This window comes from Bombyx mori, chromosome 11, assembly GCF_030269925.1.
Source record: "Bombyx mori chromosome 11, ASM3026992v2".
NCBI classification, from domain to species: domain Eukaryota; kingdom Metazoa; phylum Arthropoda; class Insecta; order Lepidoptera; family Bombycidae; genus Bombyx; species Bombyx mori.
The window spans coordinates 5,259,063-5,279,378 of NC_085117.1; the positions used below are offsets into that span (position 1 = coordinate 5,259,063).

At 42.7% G+C, this 20,316-nt stretch overlaps 1 protein-coding gene across 2 annotated transcripts; it reads right to left on the reverse strand.

Annotated features, from left to right (window-relative positions):
- Positions 1-730: 730 nt before the first annotated feature.
- Positions 731-20,128, reverse strand: LOC101740446 (GTP-binding protein 2). Of its 2 annotated transcripts, none has more exons than XM_062671029.1 (18): positions 20,072-20,128; positions 14,712-14,834; positions 13,684-13,833; positions 11,475-11,823; positions 11,054-11,186; positions 10,731-10,940; positions 10,564-10,657; positions 9,458-9,573; positions 8,186-8,350; positions 7,291-7,455; positions 6,089-6,189; positions 4,812-4,950; positions 4,622-4,736; positions 4,397-4,548; positions 3,861-4,055; positions 3,638-3,733; positions 3,233-3,360; positions 731-3,145 (listed from the first exon to the last, which is right to left on the reverse strand). In XM_062671029.1, the coding sequence occupies exons 2-18, from the start codon at positions 14,827-14,829 to the stop codon at positions 3,103-3,105; spliced, it is 2,469 nt and encodes an 822-aa protein (XP_062527013.1). In that variant the 5' UTR covers positions 14,830-14,834; positions 20,072-20,128; the 3' UTR covers positions 731-3,102. The 2 variants fall into 2 exon arrangements, with proteins under 2 accessions (XP_062527013.1, XP_037870083.1); XM_038014155.2 differs by having other exon boundaries at positions 19,742-20,122.
- Between the last annotated feature and the right edge of the window lie 188 nt (positions 20,129-20,316).

The following is a 20,316-nucleotide window of genomic DNA, read 5'->3' on the forward strand; positions in this document are numbered from 1 at the left end:
AAACTAAAAAAAAACTAAAACTAAGCTACTTACGCTCTTTTGACAGTATTTATGAGAAAAATACTGGTGAGACCAAATGATTCCGCATATGAACTCAATTTCGAATATTTTTGGAAATTGTACACTTTTAATGCGAAAAGACGATATGTGAAGTCGTTTATACAACTCCATGCTCCATCGATGACAAAAAACGTATCCGACAAAACTGACCAGTAAAACGGAGACCATGTGTGAACGGGCTGTATGGGCCGAGTCACACCGGAATGGCAGTGGCCCCCGGTATCGCCGCTGGCGACCTCGCGCGGCCTCCAGTCTGCTTAGTGCGAGTTTCTTAAAGTTCTCTATAGCGTAAAAGTTAACCCAATTTTGTATACAGTTCAAACAGCGCCCCTAGCGGCAAACGTACGCAAACGATCCCATTCCATACAAATATGAGCTAACTTTTACGCTATCGAGAACGTTAAAAAACTCGTACTAAGCCCACTGACTGCACGTGCCTAGTCCCCCCTTGACTAGTTTAGTTTCTTCATTCGGCAATGATACTCGTGTGTTTGGAGTGAACATGATGGAATTGATTATTATATATGACCGCGGTGCCGCGAGTGGCCTTGTGTCGCCACAAGGGGGCATTATCGCTCACTTTGGAAAAGGCTGGTGTACACGCATGTATTAAACACAAATCACATAAATAATTAAAAAACTGCAACACTACGCGAAATAAAAAAAAATCGATATGCAAAATTGATTTATTCAGAGCAAAATACAGCCTTAAAAGTAAGTAATTAAAGCCAAGATAATACAATAAAATAATATTTCGTTTCACTGAGAATCAAGGGCTCTTTTCAAGTAATAGTTTCTCTAGCGGAAATATTATTCAATGAATAATAACATAAAACATGTCACTTCCAGAATATAAGGATCATTAGAAGAGTATAACACTATCTATTGATCCACTCTTCGAGGAAATTTTTTGCGAGCTAAAACGCCTAATATATATTTTAAGTAAAGCAAAACCTTTAAAACCCTAGTTTTATAAAAACATTTTTCTTTGACGGGTTCACTGACCTACTTATTTGTCATTCAGTGAAGAGATTAGTTCAGTTTTGCATAATCGAATAAAAACATTTAAATTATTAATTTAAAAAAATATTTAAGGGCTTTAAATGTTGTTTTCTTAAAATATTACAGAAAACACAATGGATTATTTTATTGCTCATTCATTCTGGAATATTCCGTATCATTTTAAATTTGTTTACCCGTGCGGACTCAAGAGGTCCTACCACCAGTAATTACGCAAATTATAATTTTGCGGGTTTCATTTTTTAAAGACGATGTTATTCCTTCACCGTGGAAGTCAATCGTGATGAACATTTGTTAAGTACATATTTCATTAGAAAAATTGGTACACGCCTGCGGGATTCGAACACCGTTGCATCGCTAGATACGAATGCACCCGACTTCTTATCCTTTAGGTCACGACGACTTCAAACGCGCTGTTCTTTCTAAAGCGTAGACCAGGTAGGCCGTGCAAAAACTAAAATAAGCTAGTGTCTTCAGACGTATACATCTGGAGCGGAAGAAATACGAATGGAAGAAAGTTTGAAAATAATATTTACACCCCATTTTTTTTAAATTTAGGTTCACACATTTCAATTAATGACCATCAACATTATTCGCCGAGACGGGGTTCCGTTTCACTTAAATCTTCTAAAACATTATTCGATAATTTGTCATTAGTTCACATATGACGGTAGTAGTCATTTTTTTATTTTTTTTATTGCTTAGACGTGTGGACGAGCTCACAGCCCACCTGGTGTTAAGTGGTTACTGAAGCCCATCTACAACGTAAATGCCCCACACACCTTGAGATATAAGTTCTAAGGTCTCAGTATAGTCACAACGGCTGCCCCACACTTCAAACCGAAACGCATTACTGCTTCACGGCAGAAATAAGCGGGGTGGTGGTACCTACCCGTGCGGACTCACAAGAGGTCCTACCACCAGTAAAAATGATCACAATGATTGTCATATTTCATTAAAATATCGCCAAATGTTTAAGCTTGGAACTCTGTTTGGTGACTGCTGTCTAATATGAGGAGATAAGATAGAAAAGCTGTGAGCAGTAAATTCTATTGGTGGCGGCTCGGCTGTGTCCCCAGCGATGACGGTATCCACTTCCCATCAGGGGGGGCAGTATGCTCTCGTCTGCCTACAAAGGCATTATTACAAATACGACTGAAGTACCCACCAAAACAGCGTAGTAATTTATAATATAAAAACTTTCGGCGCCATCTTTGTGCGCCCCAGTGTGCTTAGTGCGAATTTTTTAACGTTCTCGATAGTGTAAAAGTTAACTCAAATTCGTATGGAGTTGGAACGTTTGCCTACGTTTGCCGCTAGGGACGCTGTTAAAAACTCGCACTAAGCACACTGGTCGCTTTTCGATAGACATTACCGACTGTACCCCTTGCCCCCTCCACCATATCACTCTTATTACAATCAACATGATGTATGTTGATAGAAATCAACTGTCACTGTCAACTTGACGTTGACGTTTCGAGTGTCTCGCTAAATGTTGCCAACGTTAAACTTAATCTAGTTTCACAGTGAATACTCATTCCGATTAATTAAATCTAATTCAATTTCAACTGATATACAAGAAAAATATAATCACTCATTAATATGTTTACAGCGACCTTAGTGTTCACGAACATAAATATAAATATTTTGATCATATTCTAACACGAAATCAGATCAGAAACATTTAGTATTACAATTCATTCAAATCTATTCAATTCAAATGTTTCATATTTAATAACCGCCTTCAAATTCGTCTCCCGTATTAAGTACACAAACAAACACATACACATAAACAAAAATAATCATTAAATCCAATATCATTATTATACTATCACATAAAAATATAATAAATAAATATATGATAAAGTAGTATCACCAAACATTTCCACTAAATATCTCGGTTTTCCTCGCTAGGGTGACGTTACTTGAGGAAAATAACGAATAACATTTTGTTGTCGTCTTCTACATTTACACGAATACAATATTCTGTGCTTTAGACACAAATATAGTAGTTTAGGACTTTCAAGGGACGTGCGGAAACACTTGCGTTATCCTCCCTATGGCTCTGTAAAGTAAATTACAAAAGGGGCATTAGGTTAGCATTCGTTCAGTGTAAGATCAGACTACAGTCTAAGAATGCGGCAGTACCGACCTGGTGCCGAGTCCTGCAGTGAACAACATCCTCCTGCCGCGCACCAGGTACTCGGGGCTGCGCACGAACCGGAACAGGGCGGAGGCCGACTCGCCAGCCCTCAGCTCTCCCGTACCCGACATGATGCCCTGAGCGCACAACGTTTGATTACACGCGAGCATTACTCACGATTCCACTACAGCAAAAACGTATCACCATTAAAAGCTACACGACAGTCACCGTATATTCGACCTCAAGCCTCAAGGCAATGATTTGTGTGTCCATTTGTGATGTGAATCTCCAGCGATAACTTAATTTCATAGAGATCAGAACAACTAGAATTAGTAGTATACATAGATGACAACTTTATTTCGGCAAGTACAATGAAGTATAATTGGTCACCTAAGATGCTGAGTCTCATCTCACCTGGATGATGGCTGTTTGCGTGACGTTGCCGACGTGAACTGTGCACTGGAACCCTCTATAGATGGCGGTCGAATGTCTCAGAAGGTGTATAGAGGCCTGCGAACGATTGCAATAGAAGGTTCTAGAACTTAAGACTTGAAATCTCATGCGTCGTCTGATGTATTCAAAATATCACAAAACTGTAATGTAAACAATGTTGACACTTGACTACAATTCTCTGTACCTGAAAATAGAGACATCCCCTAGGATTAGTCGTGCCGTCGTCTTGGATGTCATCGGTGGCTCCTTCGAACGTGTTCTTGGTCGCGTCGGCGTCGGGCTTCGACAGCGTTTGCTGAGCTCGGGCCAGGGTCATCGCGTCCTCCACAGAGCTCCCCACGTTGTTGCTCTTGCAGTGAAGGCCCGAAGAGTCTGAAGGCTGCGAATATAACTACAGATCATTTATGATAACAGTAATCGGCATGTGCGTTTAGAATTGCCAGGCAGAGAAATATTTGAATACTCCTCAAAAGATGGGAAAATTGAAATGTCAATGTCAATGTCAAATTTTTATGTTTATTTATTGCTTAGATGGGTGGACGAGCTCACAGCCCACCTGGTGTTAAATGGTTACTGGAGCCCATAGACATCTACAACGTAAATGCGCCACCTACCTTGAGATAATATAAGTTCTAAGGTCTCAAGTATAGTTACAACGGCATGAATTGAATACAATGAATCACATTGTTGGCGCCCGGCCACACCCGTCCCCGCACCGACCTGCCGGAGCAGCACCATGCCGGGGCGCGGCGCCTGCTGGGCCCGCAGTCGCAGCGAGCACGTGTGTCCGGCGCGCGCGGCGCTCACGGCGGCCCGGTTGCGGTGCACGCCCACCACGCGGACCGACACGAAGCGCCCGTCGTCCAGCGGACCTGCGACACCACACCGGTCACACACCATGCATGGGCGTCAATATTGGACAAGCTGTATAGCGCGGTACGTTACCCATCAGGAGGTCGTCCCCCTCCCGGATCCTGCCGCGGGCCAGCAGCCCCCCAACCACGGGACCGGACGACTCCCCCGCGTGGAATATCTCGTCGATTTGAAACTCGCACGTGTCCTGCAAAACGGCACGCTCGTCAGTGGGACACTTGCAACAAGCGACACGGTAACTCAGCGAAGTTAATGCCCTCACGTCGTGCGGCAGCGTGTTGTAGTGCGCGGCGGAGGGTGTGGCCAGTAGACAAGCGAGCGAGGCGAGGCAGGCGTGCAGCGGCCCGAGCCCGGCGCCGCGCACGCAGCTCACCGGGAACACCGCCACCTCCGGCATCACGCTGGACACACACAACTCTGCTATCTCCCTACCACCAGCTGCGGGCGACGGAGCGACCACCACCGCGCAGCCTACTTGTTTCTCGAAGCAATAGTACGTTTCGGTTTGAGGCTAAGATAGAGCATAAGCTTCTCTACTCATCTTAATAACTAAGTACTGAATATATCTAAAAGGCTCTCAGCAACTATCAGAGTCAGGCTGGTGGTGGGATCTCTTGCGACCCCGCACGGATAGGTACCGCCACGTTGCCTATTTCCGCTGCAAGGCAATATAGTAAGTTCCGATTTGAAGGCAGCCGCAATGCTACGGAAATGCAACTTTTAATTCTTTTTTTTTTTTTTTATGCTTGAAAGATTACTGGTGGCCCAGAGGCATTTCCAGCTTCACCAGGACAGGTGGGCGAGCAAAGGCTCAGCCAGGAGGGGTGGGATTTGCTAACAACTGCCCGAGCGCCTCCGAAGGAGACCTAACAACTCAAGAGCAATTGCTTCGCGAATGAATCTACTACCGGATCGGAATCGCGACCCACTGAGAAGATCAGGCGAGAAACTCAGCGGGCTGATGCATGGGTTAGGTTGCACGTCGACCTATTTGTCGAGTTCGACGAGTACGGTTACCGGGGTTCCTCAGCCTGCTTCTAGTGTTAGAGCTGAAGGTATCTAATGCAAGAGTTATTGGATCTGATGGATCCGTAAGGACGTGTCTAGGGCGACGACGGTGACTTGCTCCGGCGTGATCAGGATTCGGGGAAACTTTTAATTCACGTCTCGAGGTGGGTGACGGTATTTACGTTGTTGACACCAGGTGGGCTGTGATATAGTTCACACGAAGCATCCTCGCTACCAGGGGGGAGTCACTGATCTAATTACTGATCACACCACATCTCCGTGAAGCCTAACCGGTATTACTGGAGAACCTTCAGTATTATAACAATTTTTTCTTAGATGAGATTTGGTTTTTGCTTTGGCAATGACCATAAGCAACAGCAAATGGGTAAGCCGGTGAAAGAACTCGGGGTTCATCAGATTGCAACAACCAGACAGATCCTATATAGATGACTCGTGAACACCACTTTCAGACATCATTTCAGGACATGTTTGTAGCGAACCACCATCCAACGCTAGTGTCCTACCACTCACCATTTATCCTCAGAGGCATTGTCATTGATCGTGTCAAGAATTAGCTTCTGTGGGGCCACGCAGTTCCTCGCAGAGTTCTCGTCTGTTATTAGCAGTGGTCTCTGGAAACATGACAACGTACTGCAGTCCGGCTCCGTTGGTGAGGTTCACGGACTCTGCACGCGGTGGGCACATTGGAGGTCGGACGAGGACGTCTTGCGTCCGCTTAACTCTAGCCAAGTCGCCCTCGAGATCCTGTCTCCCGATGTTATAGTATAGGCCACTATAGGCAGACTAGTAAAGCTACCATAATATGTAGATTAGTGATTTTTTTTTTTATGTTTTTTTCCTACCTATGCTGATAGCCTTGAGAGGCTATTTCAGCTTCACCCTAACGTTTGTAGGTGAGCTCACGGGGCTCAACCGGAGAGTTGCTAACGCTGACCCTAGCAAGAGCAGTGCTTCGCAGAATCTACCACCGGATCGGAAACGCGACCCACCCACGCAGCCCTTCGTCGCAAGCGACGGGTTCGACGAGGACGGTGACCGGTGCTTGTGGTACCTAAAAGCACCGTTAATGGATCAGGAGGATCCGTAATGACGTGCTTTGGGCGACGTCGACGGTTTACCATTCGGTCTACTGGGTCGGGTATGTAGTTTCCAGCGGCTACGATGAGAGGGTTCTCATGTCGTGCCACCTTCTCAAAATGGCGCAGATTAGTGAAGGCAGCGCACTCGGAGAACACGAGGTAATAAACAAAATGGCGAAGAATATAAAAAAAAACAATTCCTTACACACTGTATAGTCTTCCGAAAATTACTTGGGAATGTTTGAAATTGAATGTAACACACTTCTAGCGGTCGTATCGATTCGTAGCCTTTATGTTTTTGGGATTCGAACGACAGTCACGTTGTACCATCGACCTGGTGGCACAATAAGCTCCCGATAGTGGAACTCTTCGACAGCAACCCTCGAGTTTGAACTCCTCGGGTCGACAGGAACAAGTCCAGTCCATTACAGCCATTACCCGTGTGGTGCCCCTCTAGAGGAACTCCATCCCCTCCCGCGGGTGTCACATGGCCACTGAATTATTCATCAGAGACGGATAACAGCGTCCCTTGAGTATTATACCAGGGTACTGCAATCGTCAAGTGATATTGACTGGTGGTACTAGTAGGCACCGGCGATGTCCATGGGCTGAGGGTGGACGCGCGAGCGGTACCTTGTTGTAGGGCTGCAGGAGCTTGGCCAGCTTGGCGGCGACGTCCTGCACGGCGGCCGCGGCCAGCTCGCACTTGGTCACCACCGTGAAGAACGGCACGTCCAGCGCCAGCAGCAGGTCTATGTGCTCCTCCGTGATGCGCGTGATGCCGGCCGTCGCCGATATCTGTGCGCCACGAAGCCGCATTAGGACCGGAGCCATGTTCCCTCATGGAACTTTGCGACCGTTGAACTTCATGTTTAGATCGACACCACTTCGAGATACAACTTCACAAATACAAGATCTAATGGGGGTCATTAAGGATCCCTGTCCCTCCCTGATCCGCGTGCGGTCGAGCTAAGGGTCTGTCTATACGTCGTGCTTATTACACAGTCGCTGCATCCGGCTTTGTCCAGGACATGTAGTTCACCGAAAAAATCTTAATTATTTCTGGAACCTCTGGGTTTACGAAGGGATTTCAGTTCGGTATGCTCTGAGAAACTGACTGAAATGATTCCATCATCTCGTTTTTACTATCGCACCGCCCGCGCCGTAGTAAAGTTCATCCATACTACCTGGAGCCACTGCGTTCATACATAGTGTTTCCAGAGGTCTTTTTTGCCACGTGCCATCCTTCTTTGGAATGAGCTTCCCTCCACAGTGCTTCCCGAGCGCTATGACATGTCCTTCTTCAAACGAGGCTTGCGGAGAGTACTTAACGGTAGGCAGCGGCTTGGCTCTGCCTTTGGCATTGCTGACGTCCATGGGCGACGATAACTACACACCATCAGATAGGCCGTATGCTCGTCCGCTTACAAGGGAAATAAATGAAACTTAGTTCGCTTCTCCCGAGCACTCGACACAAATAATGAACACAAGTTAACAGACAATGAAGGGGCGATGAAGCGGCACTCACCACGAGCATGACGAAGTGCGGCGAGTAGCCGGCCAGCCCGTGCAGCGTGGTGCGCTGGTACTTGGAGTGGCCGGCCAGGTCGATGAACGACACCAGCCGGGTGCTCCGCTCGCCGATCCGCTCGGCCGTCATCAGCTCCGAGCACCCGTAGTTCACCACGTTGCCCTGGGCAGCACGCTACCTTTACACGCGATCTCGTCTCGAGCAGACACGGATAGACGTCAGAGTCAGTACAGTCAACAGAGAGGTTTGCTATCAAGTCGGGGTACCACTTACCGATACGTAGCACACGTGACCCAACATTCGCTACATTATCATCAACTGAGGTGTCTGCTCGTCTAGATAGAATGAAGTAACGCGTCTAAATACATTTCAAAGTAGTAGGTCGACATCAGCGCGAGGATTTCTCCTCAGGATCTCCAACAGCTACCAACTAACTACCCTGACATCAGTGGCGTAGCGTGGGTGTCAGCCACCCGGGGCGGAAGACAATTTTGCCGCCCTTTTATTTAGGTATTTCACTTTGACGTATACTGTACATTAGTTCTAGAATTTTATTCTAATATTCAAAAAATATTCTATTCCGTTGACCTGTATACATGAAATGTGATAGGAATCTCGGTAGGTATATCATACAGAACATTTCTCTATAGGGAAAAATCTGAAAACCGTAAATATTTGTACGGAGCCGTGAATACGCGAGTGAAAATCTGCACTTGGCCGTTTTTTTTATTTTAATGATAATTTATTGCTTATATTATATAAGCTTGAACAACATATCAGACAGTCCAACATACTATTACATAAATAAAATACGTATTTAATACTTACACAGTGTAATTCAGGTAAACGAAGAGGAAAAATTCAATTTTCACAATGTTGAATCACAACCACTGCACGTAGGTAATATAAATTACGATACGTCAATGTGAAATGGACAACTGACAATCCATCAATACAACTTTCTTTGAATTGTCGAAGCATCACGTACTTCCTTACTATTATAAAATGCGGGAAATCCCCGCGAGTCAGTATAGACGGTGTTGCCAGTTCAATCGGTCCAAATTTGTAGTTGCGATAAAAATATGAATGGTTCAAATATTTTTACAATTTATTGTGAAATTTTGCCGCCCCCTAAAAAGTGCCGCCCGGGGCGGGTCACCGCCCCCGTCACGCTACGCCACTGCCTGATATTAATTCAAGCCACGGTATGAAGTGGTCACCGGAGTAAGGGCGCGCACCCCGGGACCAGCTCGGCCGCTGCGTACTGACCTGGGCGTCGAACCCCAGTATCTCGTGGCTGAGCGACGAGGTCCGGCCGCTCTTGACCTCGTGCAGGTGCCGGAACATGTTCAGACGGGCGCTCCCCCGGCCGTTGTCCAGCTCGCCTGCAACAGACCCCAGCGGTAACGTCTCCCCCACTCCCCCGAGGCACGCGGGCCGGGACCAGCTGGACAGTGCCAGCAGTGAAGTCAGGTTAATTCAGATAACGCAATGAAAAACGAACTAAATTGGGGGTCGTTGAGCTCGTGCGGACACGCTCACGCGCTCCGTGTATTGTCGGCGCAGGGACGAGTGCTTACGCACGATGGAGAGTTCCACCTCATGCCTCAAGCAGGGCAGCCCCTCGCGCTCACGCCGTACCCTCATCTGTTCTCGGACGCGCCATTTTGATAATTTCGAGAATGTTCGTGATTGAAGTCGATTCGTCTATACTTCTTCTTAAAGGAAGGAAGGAAGCGAACGAGCACCCGGCCCCCTGGCGGTGAGTGGCCGGGACACGCCCGGGCCGCGATCACCGAGAGGGTACTAATATATATTATTTTTATTTTATTTTTATTGCTTAGATGTGTGGACGAGCTCACAGCCCACCTGGTGTTAAGTGGTTACTGGAGCCCATAGACATCTACAACGTAAATGCGCCACACATCTTGAGATATAAGTTCTAAGGTCTCAGTATAGTTACAAAGGCTGCCTGCCCCACCCTTGAAACCGAAACGCATTACTGCTTCACGGCAGAAATAAGCGGGGCGGTGGTACCTACCCGTGCGGGCTCACAAGAGGTCCTACCACCAGTTTTATTGCTTTATAGGCAGACGAGCATACGGCCCACCTGATGGTAAGTGGTTACCGTCGCCCATGGACTTCAGCAATGCCAGGAGCAGAGCTAAGCCACTGCCTACCGTTTAATACCTTTCACAAGCCTCGTTCGAAGAAGGATATGTCATAGCGATCGGAAAACACCGTGGAGAGGAGCTCATTCCAAAGTCGGATGGTACGTGGCAAAATTATTATTAGTATTATTATCAAAGATATGAAAGATAATACTACCAATAATATTACTATACTCAGTCTCAACTCCTCTGGTAAGAACTTGCCTTGCGTGAGGACTCCGATCAAGGTGGACTTCCCAGCTTCGTTGGCGCCCATCACGGCGATCCTCAGCTCCATGCTCTGCTGCGGGTCGGCCAGCTGTCAACAGGAGGAGGCGTCACTGCGGGCGGCTCCGTCGTGCGGCGCCCGACCGGAACTCCCGACCCGTTACCTTCAGTATGTGCACCTCGGCCACGGCGCGATCCGGCGCCAGACGCCTGGTGGTGACGCGCAGGGTGGCGGCGAGGGCGCGCGCCATGCGGCGCAGGGTGCGCAGGGAGCCCCTCAGCGCGCGCGCCCGGAGCCCCACCACGGCGCCGCAGTCCCGCACTCCCACCACGTACACACACCGGCCGCCCCCCGACCGGAGACGCCATTTCAGCTGCAGAGAGAGCCCTTCTTATTTCATTCGTCGCCCAACGAAACCACCACATTGCAACTCGTGCAATCGCAACCCAATTTCATTAGGCACTAAAACTATATTCCTACACAGACCTGGGTGACCAGATGCTGGAATCGTTTCTCGCAGAGCGACACCAGCTGCAGCTTGTACTCCACGTTCCCGAACCTGGGCTCGGGGGGCAGGTTCCCGTATACCTCATCGGCCGAATCCTCGTAATCAGAATCGCTGAAACATTTCGCCTATTTACCAAAGCCAGCCGACGTTACATAAGAGAGAGTCCGTCTATAGTGTTAAGGATAAATTTGTATTAGTAATCAGGCTGTCTGCGTCTTCCTAACAAAGATATTTGGACAAATTACGCAAAATCCTAGATTTTTCGTTTGGTTTTTTTGTTTAAATCGATTTATAGTTGAGCAACCTTCACATAACTACCTTGGAAGACCGAAATACACAGCTCACGAGACACCGGTCCTATGTCCATCAACCAAAAAAGACAATCCCTGGTATACTCACGAGTCCTCAGCCGCGGGCTCGTCCCAATCCTCGTCAAAATCCCCCGTGTTGAATTCCCCTGACGTATACAAGTCTTCCTTCAGGCTGACCCCTTCCAGGCCATCGATAACGTTACACATCTTATCATCGAAATCGTCATATTTCGTTTGGTTGTTCCTTTTTTTGTCGTCCGTCAGTTTATTGACATTCTTACCGACGCTTCCATCGGTTTTTTTACATGTAACTATCTGATTGTTGAGATTTACGCAGGGGTTCAGTTCTGCATCGGCCTGCTCTCTAATAGGCGTGGTTTTAGTCCTTTTCCGGCGTGATTTGCGGTTAGAATTTCTGCGTTTGGGCCTCTTGTCGTCTGTCGGAAAAAAGCACGGTTTTCTTTTTTAGTTTACCGAAGTTTACCCTTACCAGATATGACGCAGAGCATTTTGGGTTGTTTTCAATTTTGCGGCCAAAAAGTAACGATTTCATGAATTTAAAATGTCTTTAATTTTCCATAAAAAAATTATATTTATTTATTCATTTACTTTTTTCTAATATCCAGTTAGTTTCTTTCTTTATTATTGTATTATATACTGATTAAATAAAATTGCCGAATTCCAACACGCATTACTGGAAAAATAGCAAACAAGTTAGAATTTGAATTTCGAACCAGTGATATGAATGAGATTTGGGGTAGTTGGTAATGTATAACTCCTAATTGAACAGTGTTTACGAATATATAGTTATAGGACCACCTGCCTGTTGTCATGACAACGAATTTACTGTACTTATAATTATGGTAACGTTAAGGTTATGAGAATTAAATCAAATATGTAGGCAGCGGCTTGGTTCTCCCGACTAGGCGCGTCAACACCCCCGCCCCCGCCGTTCGCCCAATCACGATGTTCGACCAGCCCATACCGTGGGCCCCGAAGGTCAAATATTTAGGCGTCACCCTCGACAGTAGGATGACATTCCGCCCCCACATCAAGACGGTACGCGACCGTGCCGCCTTCATCCTAGGACGTCTCTACCCGATGATATGTAGGCGAAGTAAAATGTCCCTTAGAAATAAGGTGACACTCTACAAAACTTGCATACGCCCCGTCATGACCTATGCAAGTGTAGTGTTCGCTCACGCGGCCCGCATACACTTAAAATCCTTTCAAATCATTCAATCCCGTTTTTGCAGGATAGCCGTCGGAGCCCCGTGGTTCGTCAGGAACGTCGACCTCCATGACGACCTGGACTTAGAGTCCATCAGTAAGTATCTTCAGTCGGCGTCCATGCGCCACTTCGATAAAGCGGCACGACACGAGAACCCTCTCATCGTGGCCGCCGGTAACTACATTCCCGATCCTGCGGACAGAATGGAAAGCAGTCGACGTCGCCCAAAACACGTCATCTCGGATCCTCCCGATCCACTAACGGTGCTTTTAGGTACTTCAAGCACCGGTCACCGTTCTCGTCGAACCCGTCGCTTGCGACGAAGGGCTCGACGAGTAAATTAACTCTCAGACACAGCCCACTGAGTTTCTCGCCGGATCTTCTCAGTGGGTCGCGTTTCCGATCCGGTGGTAGATTCTGCGAAGCACGACTCTTGCGTGTTAGCAACATCGTCAGGTTTGAGCCCCGTGAGCTCACCTACTAAAGTTAGGGTTACGCTGACATAGCCGCTAGGGCTATCAGCTTAGGTAGGAAAAAAAAAAAAAAAAAAAAAAAAGGCTTGGTTCTGCCCCTGGCATTGCTGAAGTCCATGGGCGACGGTAACCACTCACCATCAGGTGGGCCGTATGCTAGTCGGCCAACAAGAGCAATAAAAAAAATCGCTTTTGGCGCCAAATTTGAAAACGACCCTAGGGGCTTCCGTCTTGATGGCCACGCTCGCACCTTGAGATTCGACATCATGGCGAATGTTCACGGACCTTGCTAATTGACAATTGAATACACTGAAGAGGCCTCCGTCAATTCACCATTAATACATCAGATTTTGCCTGCGTTCGAATCCTGCAGGCGGGTACCAATTTCCACGCTAAAGGTAAAAAGTGAAACTTAACAAAACACTAAGACCATGGCTAAAAGCACCCCCCCTATTTCTACCGCGAAGCTAACCCGCCTTCAACATCAGAGTTCCGGCCCTTACGTGACGTGACGTCAAAGTTTTTTTTTTTATTGCTTATATCGTCCCCTTTGTGACGTAAATGCTGTAAAAGTTAATAAAAAAGGCCATTACCATCGTCCTTTGTATTAATTTCGATGTAATTCTCGATGTAGCTGACACCCTTGACCACGATCCCGTTGCTCAGATCAGGCTCGCAGAGGAACGAGGACTCCTCGGGCAGAGATTCATGCTTGCCGTTCGAGCGTCTCCCTCGCCTCCTCCCTGGATGAGGGTAGAGCATCGACAGAGTAACATTATCAAAGCGAGAAGCGAGAAATTTACACTTTTTAAGCTATTACATAGCTTCTATCGCAGGCCTTGAGCGCGGCGACTGAATCAAGAAATTCCGTAACGAAAATAACCTGACACCCCCGCTACGCCTACTATGTGGCTCGCGTTCACACATTCACACGTTGCGCTAGTGTAGTGTTTGTGAATAAGCGCGCGGCGTGACGTCGCACTGCATGAGCATCATGAAAAGTCTGCCCATCTCTCTCTTACGCGGTCTAGCTTATGAGTGTGAAGGGGACAGTTAATGTTTTGCTTTTGTTAATGTTTATAAATATAGCGTGGTCTTATTTTTATTATTGTTTTAATATTAAATTATTATTGTCTAATTGTAATTGCATAAGTTGATAAAAAATGCTTTGCAATAGCTTTACCGCGGCAGTCCCCGAGTGCCACACGTCTTTTTTTTTATTGCATAGATGGGTAGACGAGCTCACAGCCCAGTTACCGGAGCCCATAGACATCTACAACGTAAATGCCGGTACACAACTTGAGATATGAGTTCTAAAGTCTCTGTATAGTTACAACAGCTGCCCCACCCTTCAAACCGAAACGTATTAACTGCTTCACGGCAGAAATAGGCAGAGCGGTGGTACCTACCCGTGCGGACTCAAAAGTTATCCTACCACCAGTAAATGTTGCGAAGAACTGCTCTTGCTAGGGTAGATGTTAGCTAGTACTCTTAGGCTGAGCGCCGTGAGCTTGCCTGCTAGTCATGATGAAACCAGAATCGAGGCTACCAGTGCTACCAGTAGTAAATTCCAAAAAAAAATTGTAGCATTTATATTAATTATCTGTGGTTTCGTACATACCTTTGGGCAGTTCATTTTTTTTCTTAACGCTATCCGAATCGATTTTGTGTTTTTTTCTTGTATTATTTTTATTTTGACCTCCGTCGGTAGGATCGAAAAGGCTAAAGAACGAATCCATTTTATCTGATGACAAAAGAAGTGATCGCTTAAGTCTCGCGACAAAAACACAAAAAGGAATACATATTATATATCGAGGGGTGAAAGGCTGTTTGGTTTTAGCGAAATTTTTGCAATTTTGCAGGAGATCCATTTGAAGTTTAAATTATGGAAATAATAACATAAAAAATCTTCTTCCGCTATTTCAATACAGTAAACTTAATTGAAGCTCAAATAAAAACTTCGAACTGTTGATTGTTAATACCAAATAAAACGGACCTTTAACCTTGACAAAAATAAATGTCGCGTATTAAGCGTAATGTCGCTTAAACCAAATAGCCTTTTAGCCCTCGATTTTTTTTTAAATCTTGTTATATTAGTAGCCTGTATTAATCACTGAAAAATCTTTCACGTAGAAGTACATTCTAATGACAATTCAAAATCACGTTGCAGCTCTGAATATTTCCGTAATAAAAGTTGTCTGAAACATGTCAAAAACTCTCCACTTGTCAATGAAAATCATGGGATTTTTGGCGGGAACGCGAGAAGTGAAGTTGTGTGTTTTGTTTTATTTTGTCTATTTAGTGTTTCTCCAAGTTTAAATGTGTAATAACGGTGGTTTATTAACTGTTTGGTATCTGTGAAAGTGCACAAATGTGGGAAAATTAAACAAAGCCGCTGAGCGTAACTTCTTGGGATCCTCCAAAAATTCCACTGAAAAAGTCTCAGTAAATGACCACCATTTTACTGAGATTATATTTCATCCCATATCATCTCATCTCATTTCATTTCATTCCATTACGGTTTCATTTCATTTCATGCCATGTTTCATATTAATCAACTTCATGTCATTTCATAATATCATATTTCATTTAAAAACAATATATAAAAGATTAGGCTATGTGGTATTATACTTTTGCCTTTCCAGTTGGAAAATAAAACAACTACTACTACGGTACTGAAAATCCTGTCAGAATTGATTCCGGAATTAGGTACGGTACCGTAAAATGGGGCGAATAGGGACAAATTCCAACTTTATGAGCAATTTTAAGGTAGTTGTTGATGTATATAATGCTATATCAGGATCAAAATGATTGTGTCTTGGGGGCATCTTTGTTGTCTAATTTAAAATGATGCAACTAGCATTCCAGTTTAAGCAAAAATGCAAAAATAGGTGTAATCCCTATTTACCCGAAAATTGCGGTTAATTGGGACGAAATGAGAAATTTGCTAGGGTTGGCACTACTTTTATTTTTATATATAGTTTTAATTTATTTATTTATTTAGTTGCACCAACAAAGTGATCATCAATAAAAAAAATTGAAAAACTGACAAAAGTACATGGCAGACATCACCTCAATTATAGGTGCAATCGACAGTGCTGATATTTCTATCTGGGTTAAGAGATTAGGTGTGTCGGTTATTCCATGGATTAATCAGATGAATACCCCCACTCTTAACAAATATTAAATATTTTATTATGTATTACTTAGACATTTTTGTCCACCTTGAGATTTCATTGATCTTGTTACATGTCTCTGCAAAATCGAGTTACTTATATTAAATTGCTTATCTATTTCAACTAAAGACTTATTCCCAATTTCGCTTCGAATAAACCAGATTTTTACCAACAAATTTAAAAAATATTGTTATAACTACTTATACAACCCTACAAACCTGTACCTATTTATACTTAGGTCGTTTCCATTTCACGTATTCTCATCCCAATTGACCCCTTTTTCGTTGTTATTTGTACCTAAGACGTCCCCAATATCCCCAAAAACAACAGATTTTTACATGTATTTTTATTTAATCAAATACATTAAAACCAATAACAACTGAGACTTACTTTTAATATATATGCTGGTTCAAACACTAAATAACGTTTATAAATCATAGTCGTCTTCTGTTATTATCAAATAAATAAAAGAGAGCAAAGTTTCTAGCACTAAAATAATTACCACCACAGGAAGTTAATTTGAAACGCGATTTTTTATAAGTTAGCAGCTATTATCATGCATATTCAGAGTTGTTTTGTGAACTTTCAACATTCTACTATTAAACTACAAAAAATGGAAGATTTTGCAACGAATATAAAACTTATATTGAGCGTCGAAAGATTTTCCCGGTTTTTTCCCGATTCGCCTCTCAATCCCTAATCGCCCCATTTTACCGTACGCGCCAAAAACAAAATAGACATAGAAAATGTGCATCTTTTTTTAATAATACGCCAGTAACCATTTCACAGCTACTTTTAAGGTTTAATCTCGTTTAATTTTCTAGAAAAATAGACGGTAATTATTTAGTACACTTATTGAAATGTCGACAAATAATACCTCTGTCGACCGCGACTACTTCAACTGTGAAGTATACGAAACATAGGAAATAAAAAAAGCAACATTAAACCGTAACAGTAAGTATCGAATTAGTATAGCAAAACTTTGTTTGGAAACTCTGAAATCTTGGCACAGATATCTATCTAGATTTTTGCATAATCCAGATATTATTGCCAAGAATGTTGAACAGGCAAACTTATGTTCGTTTTTCAGTCATTTTCTAGAGATATACTTTTTTTTCCACATGTGAAAATCGCCGGATCCCCACCCGCGCGACAGGTGGGGTGTGTGGGAGTTGAACCTCATTAAAAACTCCTGCCGCTCATAACCGGCGCCCGACCTCGGACCGGGCCGGAGCCCAGTCGGGGCTATTGAGACCGCGGGACAGTGTTGACGCAGAGCACATTACATCCATTTCTGGAGATATACTGACTAAATTATTATTTTTTATTGCTTACATGGGTGGACGAGCTCACAGCCCAGCCAGTGTTGAGAGATTACCAGAGCCTATAAACTACAACGTAAATGCCGCCACCCACATTGAGATATGAGTTTCTAAAGTCTCAGTATAGTTACAACGGCTGCCGCACCCTTCAAACCGAAACGCGTTACTGCTTCACATCAGAAATACGCAAGGCGGTGGTATAGCTACCCGTGCGAACTCACAAGAGGTCTAAGTAACTGAACAAATCACGCACGATCATCCGTTCCCCAATTTAGGATTCCCTGTGTTATAGGTACCAGAGACTGAAATACATACATATATACTCTTAAATTTAAACATTTAAAGATAATTCATAAACAAATGCAACTGGATTAACAGTGATATGATAAATCCTAGTTCTATAGCAAAGTCGTGTGATTCCTGTAACAATTTTAATTTGTTTTGTGCATCAATAAATTAAAAAAATAAAAATAAAATAAATTCCTGTTTGAAAGTTGAGCCCATGGACATGTATGCAAATGCTGCCAAATGCTGCCAACAAGCTAGAAACATAAGGTCTAAATCTCGATTTTATAGCTTAACTACTCCACCATGCTCACAAGATACTAGCATCACAAGTAGTCATTGTATGTATTAGAACATAAAGCCCATTGGAGGAAAGGTCTCCTGTCACTCTTGGTAATCAAAAGTGCTAAGGAACATTATTATTTTTTTGAAATACATAAATATGTAGCCCTACTCATTTTCATAAACCAGTAGCTTTTAACTCTTTTTTTTTTTTAATGCAGTTACAAATATTGTTCTGGTAAAAATGATATAATCTGATTTAATATTATGAAATGATATTTTTTTTTTTTCTAATCTTAACAACTGTGAAACACTTATATTAAAATATTGCATCATGATTATTTCAAACATTAGTCATGCCGGAAAAAAAATTGTTTAAATCTATAAAGTTTTATTTTTGAAATGGATATTTGTTACTGCAAAAACTATGTGAACAGATTTAATAGATAGCACTAATTTTCTTAATTTTCAAGGGTGATGATCACCTATGTTTAAGTATGTTATAATCCTTATGACTGTGAACAAAAATAAAGACTAGCAGTTCAAAAAGATGATCTGAAGATGATCAAGAAAAAAAATATTTAAATAAAATACAGTAAAAGCTCTTTATTCACAGGGTATATGTTCTGTGAATATGCACCAATACAGGCACTTTGAATATGGAAAAATGGGTTTACAAAGGATATTCAGTTGGATACCTACATATTGGAATCCTTTTTATCAATATGTATGTACTGATGTACCGATTAGACCCGTGAATAAAAAATCTTCAGCTGCAAATAAAGGAATTGGGTCGCATTTATTTAATCTGCGATTCATGAAATTGCTAATAAATGAAACGAAAATAAGGAGCTTTTACTGGATACCTGTTTCATTTAAAAAATATGCAATTAGATATATTTTGAAAGTAAATTTTCAGTTATTTTACTGAACTAGAACTGTCAATTTTTTCAGAACAAAACAATGATGCTAATTTGGAAATTATTTTGTTAAGAAATCACAATCTCATGCTGTAAATCTTTTGAGGCAATTTTTTAAGAACAGTATTGTGAATTAAATATGTATTATAGGTTTTGGAAACTCTTTTCACAGTTAAGAGCAAAAAAATAATTTAATATATATTTTTTTTCAAATATGATTCAAAAAATGTTCCAATGACAGAATATACACATATTATCCAAAATTCTAAATGTAGACCACAATTATGTTTTATTTGTGTATATCTGAGTCTATAATTATGTTTAATTATAATTTTTATTTCATTTTTAACTATTTATGATTTATTTCATTTCATTGATGCTATTTGAATGGTTATTTTAAAAATATTTCAATCATTCTATATACACATTTTTACACGTTTTTAAAATAAATGATTTTTAATTACATATTTTTGATAAGTATTTAGCCATTAAAAATTGAAAAAGAGAAAGTTACATTTATTATCAAATTGCAAAAAACAATATTTGTCATAAACTTCCTAGATCAACATCATACGTAAAGAATTATGAAACTCCAAAGGGATTTTGGCGGTTCATCCCAAAAAAAACTACATTTATTTTTAAATTGAAAAAGGCGCAGGTACTCACCGTAACAGCTGTTTCTAGTCAAGGTCACATTGAAATGCTGCTGGCAACGCCAAGTCGACGACTATTGTGAGTCAACAATCACAATACAGAAACCCGGCCAAATTATTAAATGTGACGTAAAAATGTAATAAATAACGCAACTGTGTCAACAAGGCGCCGTAAACAATATTAAAATCTTTTAAACCGAACAGCCCATCGGTTTACAGAGCAGTTTTTTTCTAATCAAATTAGGTAAATGTATGTAATTGTGTTACACTGAGATAAGATTTATTTCACAAAGGCTATTTATTTCGTCATGTAGGTAGGGATTGCACAAAAATATTTACTCACGCTAAGTTTGACGTTGACAAGCATAGCAGTGCCTGACAATATAATGTATCCAGTCTATTGATATTTGGTAGATAGGAATATAAAACTGTATGGCATTATGCATTTATTGTAAAAAAAATATATATTATAAATTTAAATGGTAAGTCGTGTTTTATAACTGCAATCTGAAATTCATTGCAAAGATCTAATTTTATGTTGAATTTGTTTTATGCATAATTGTCGTTCACTTTCAATTTTTGTTCTAT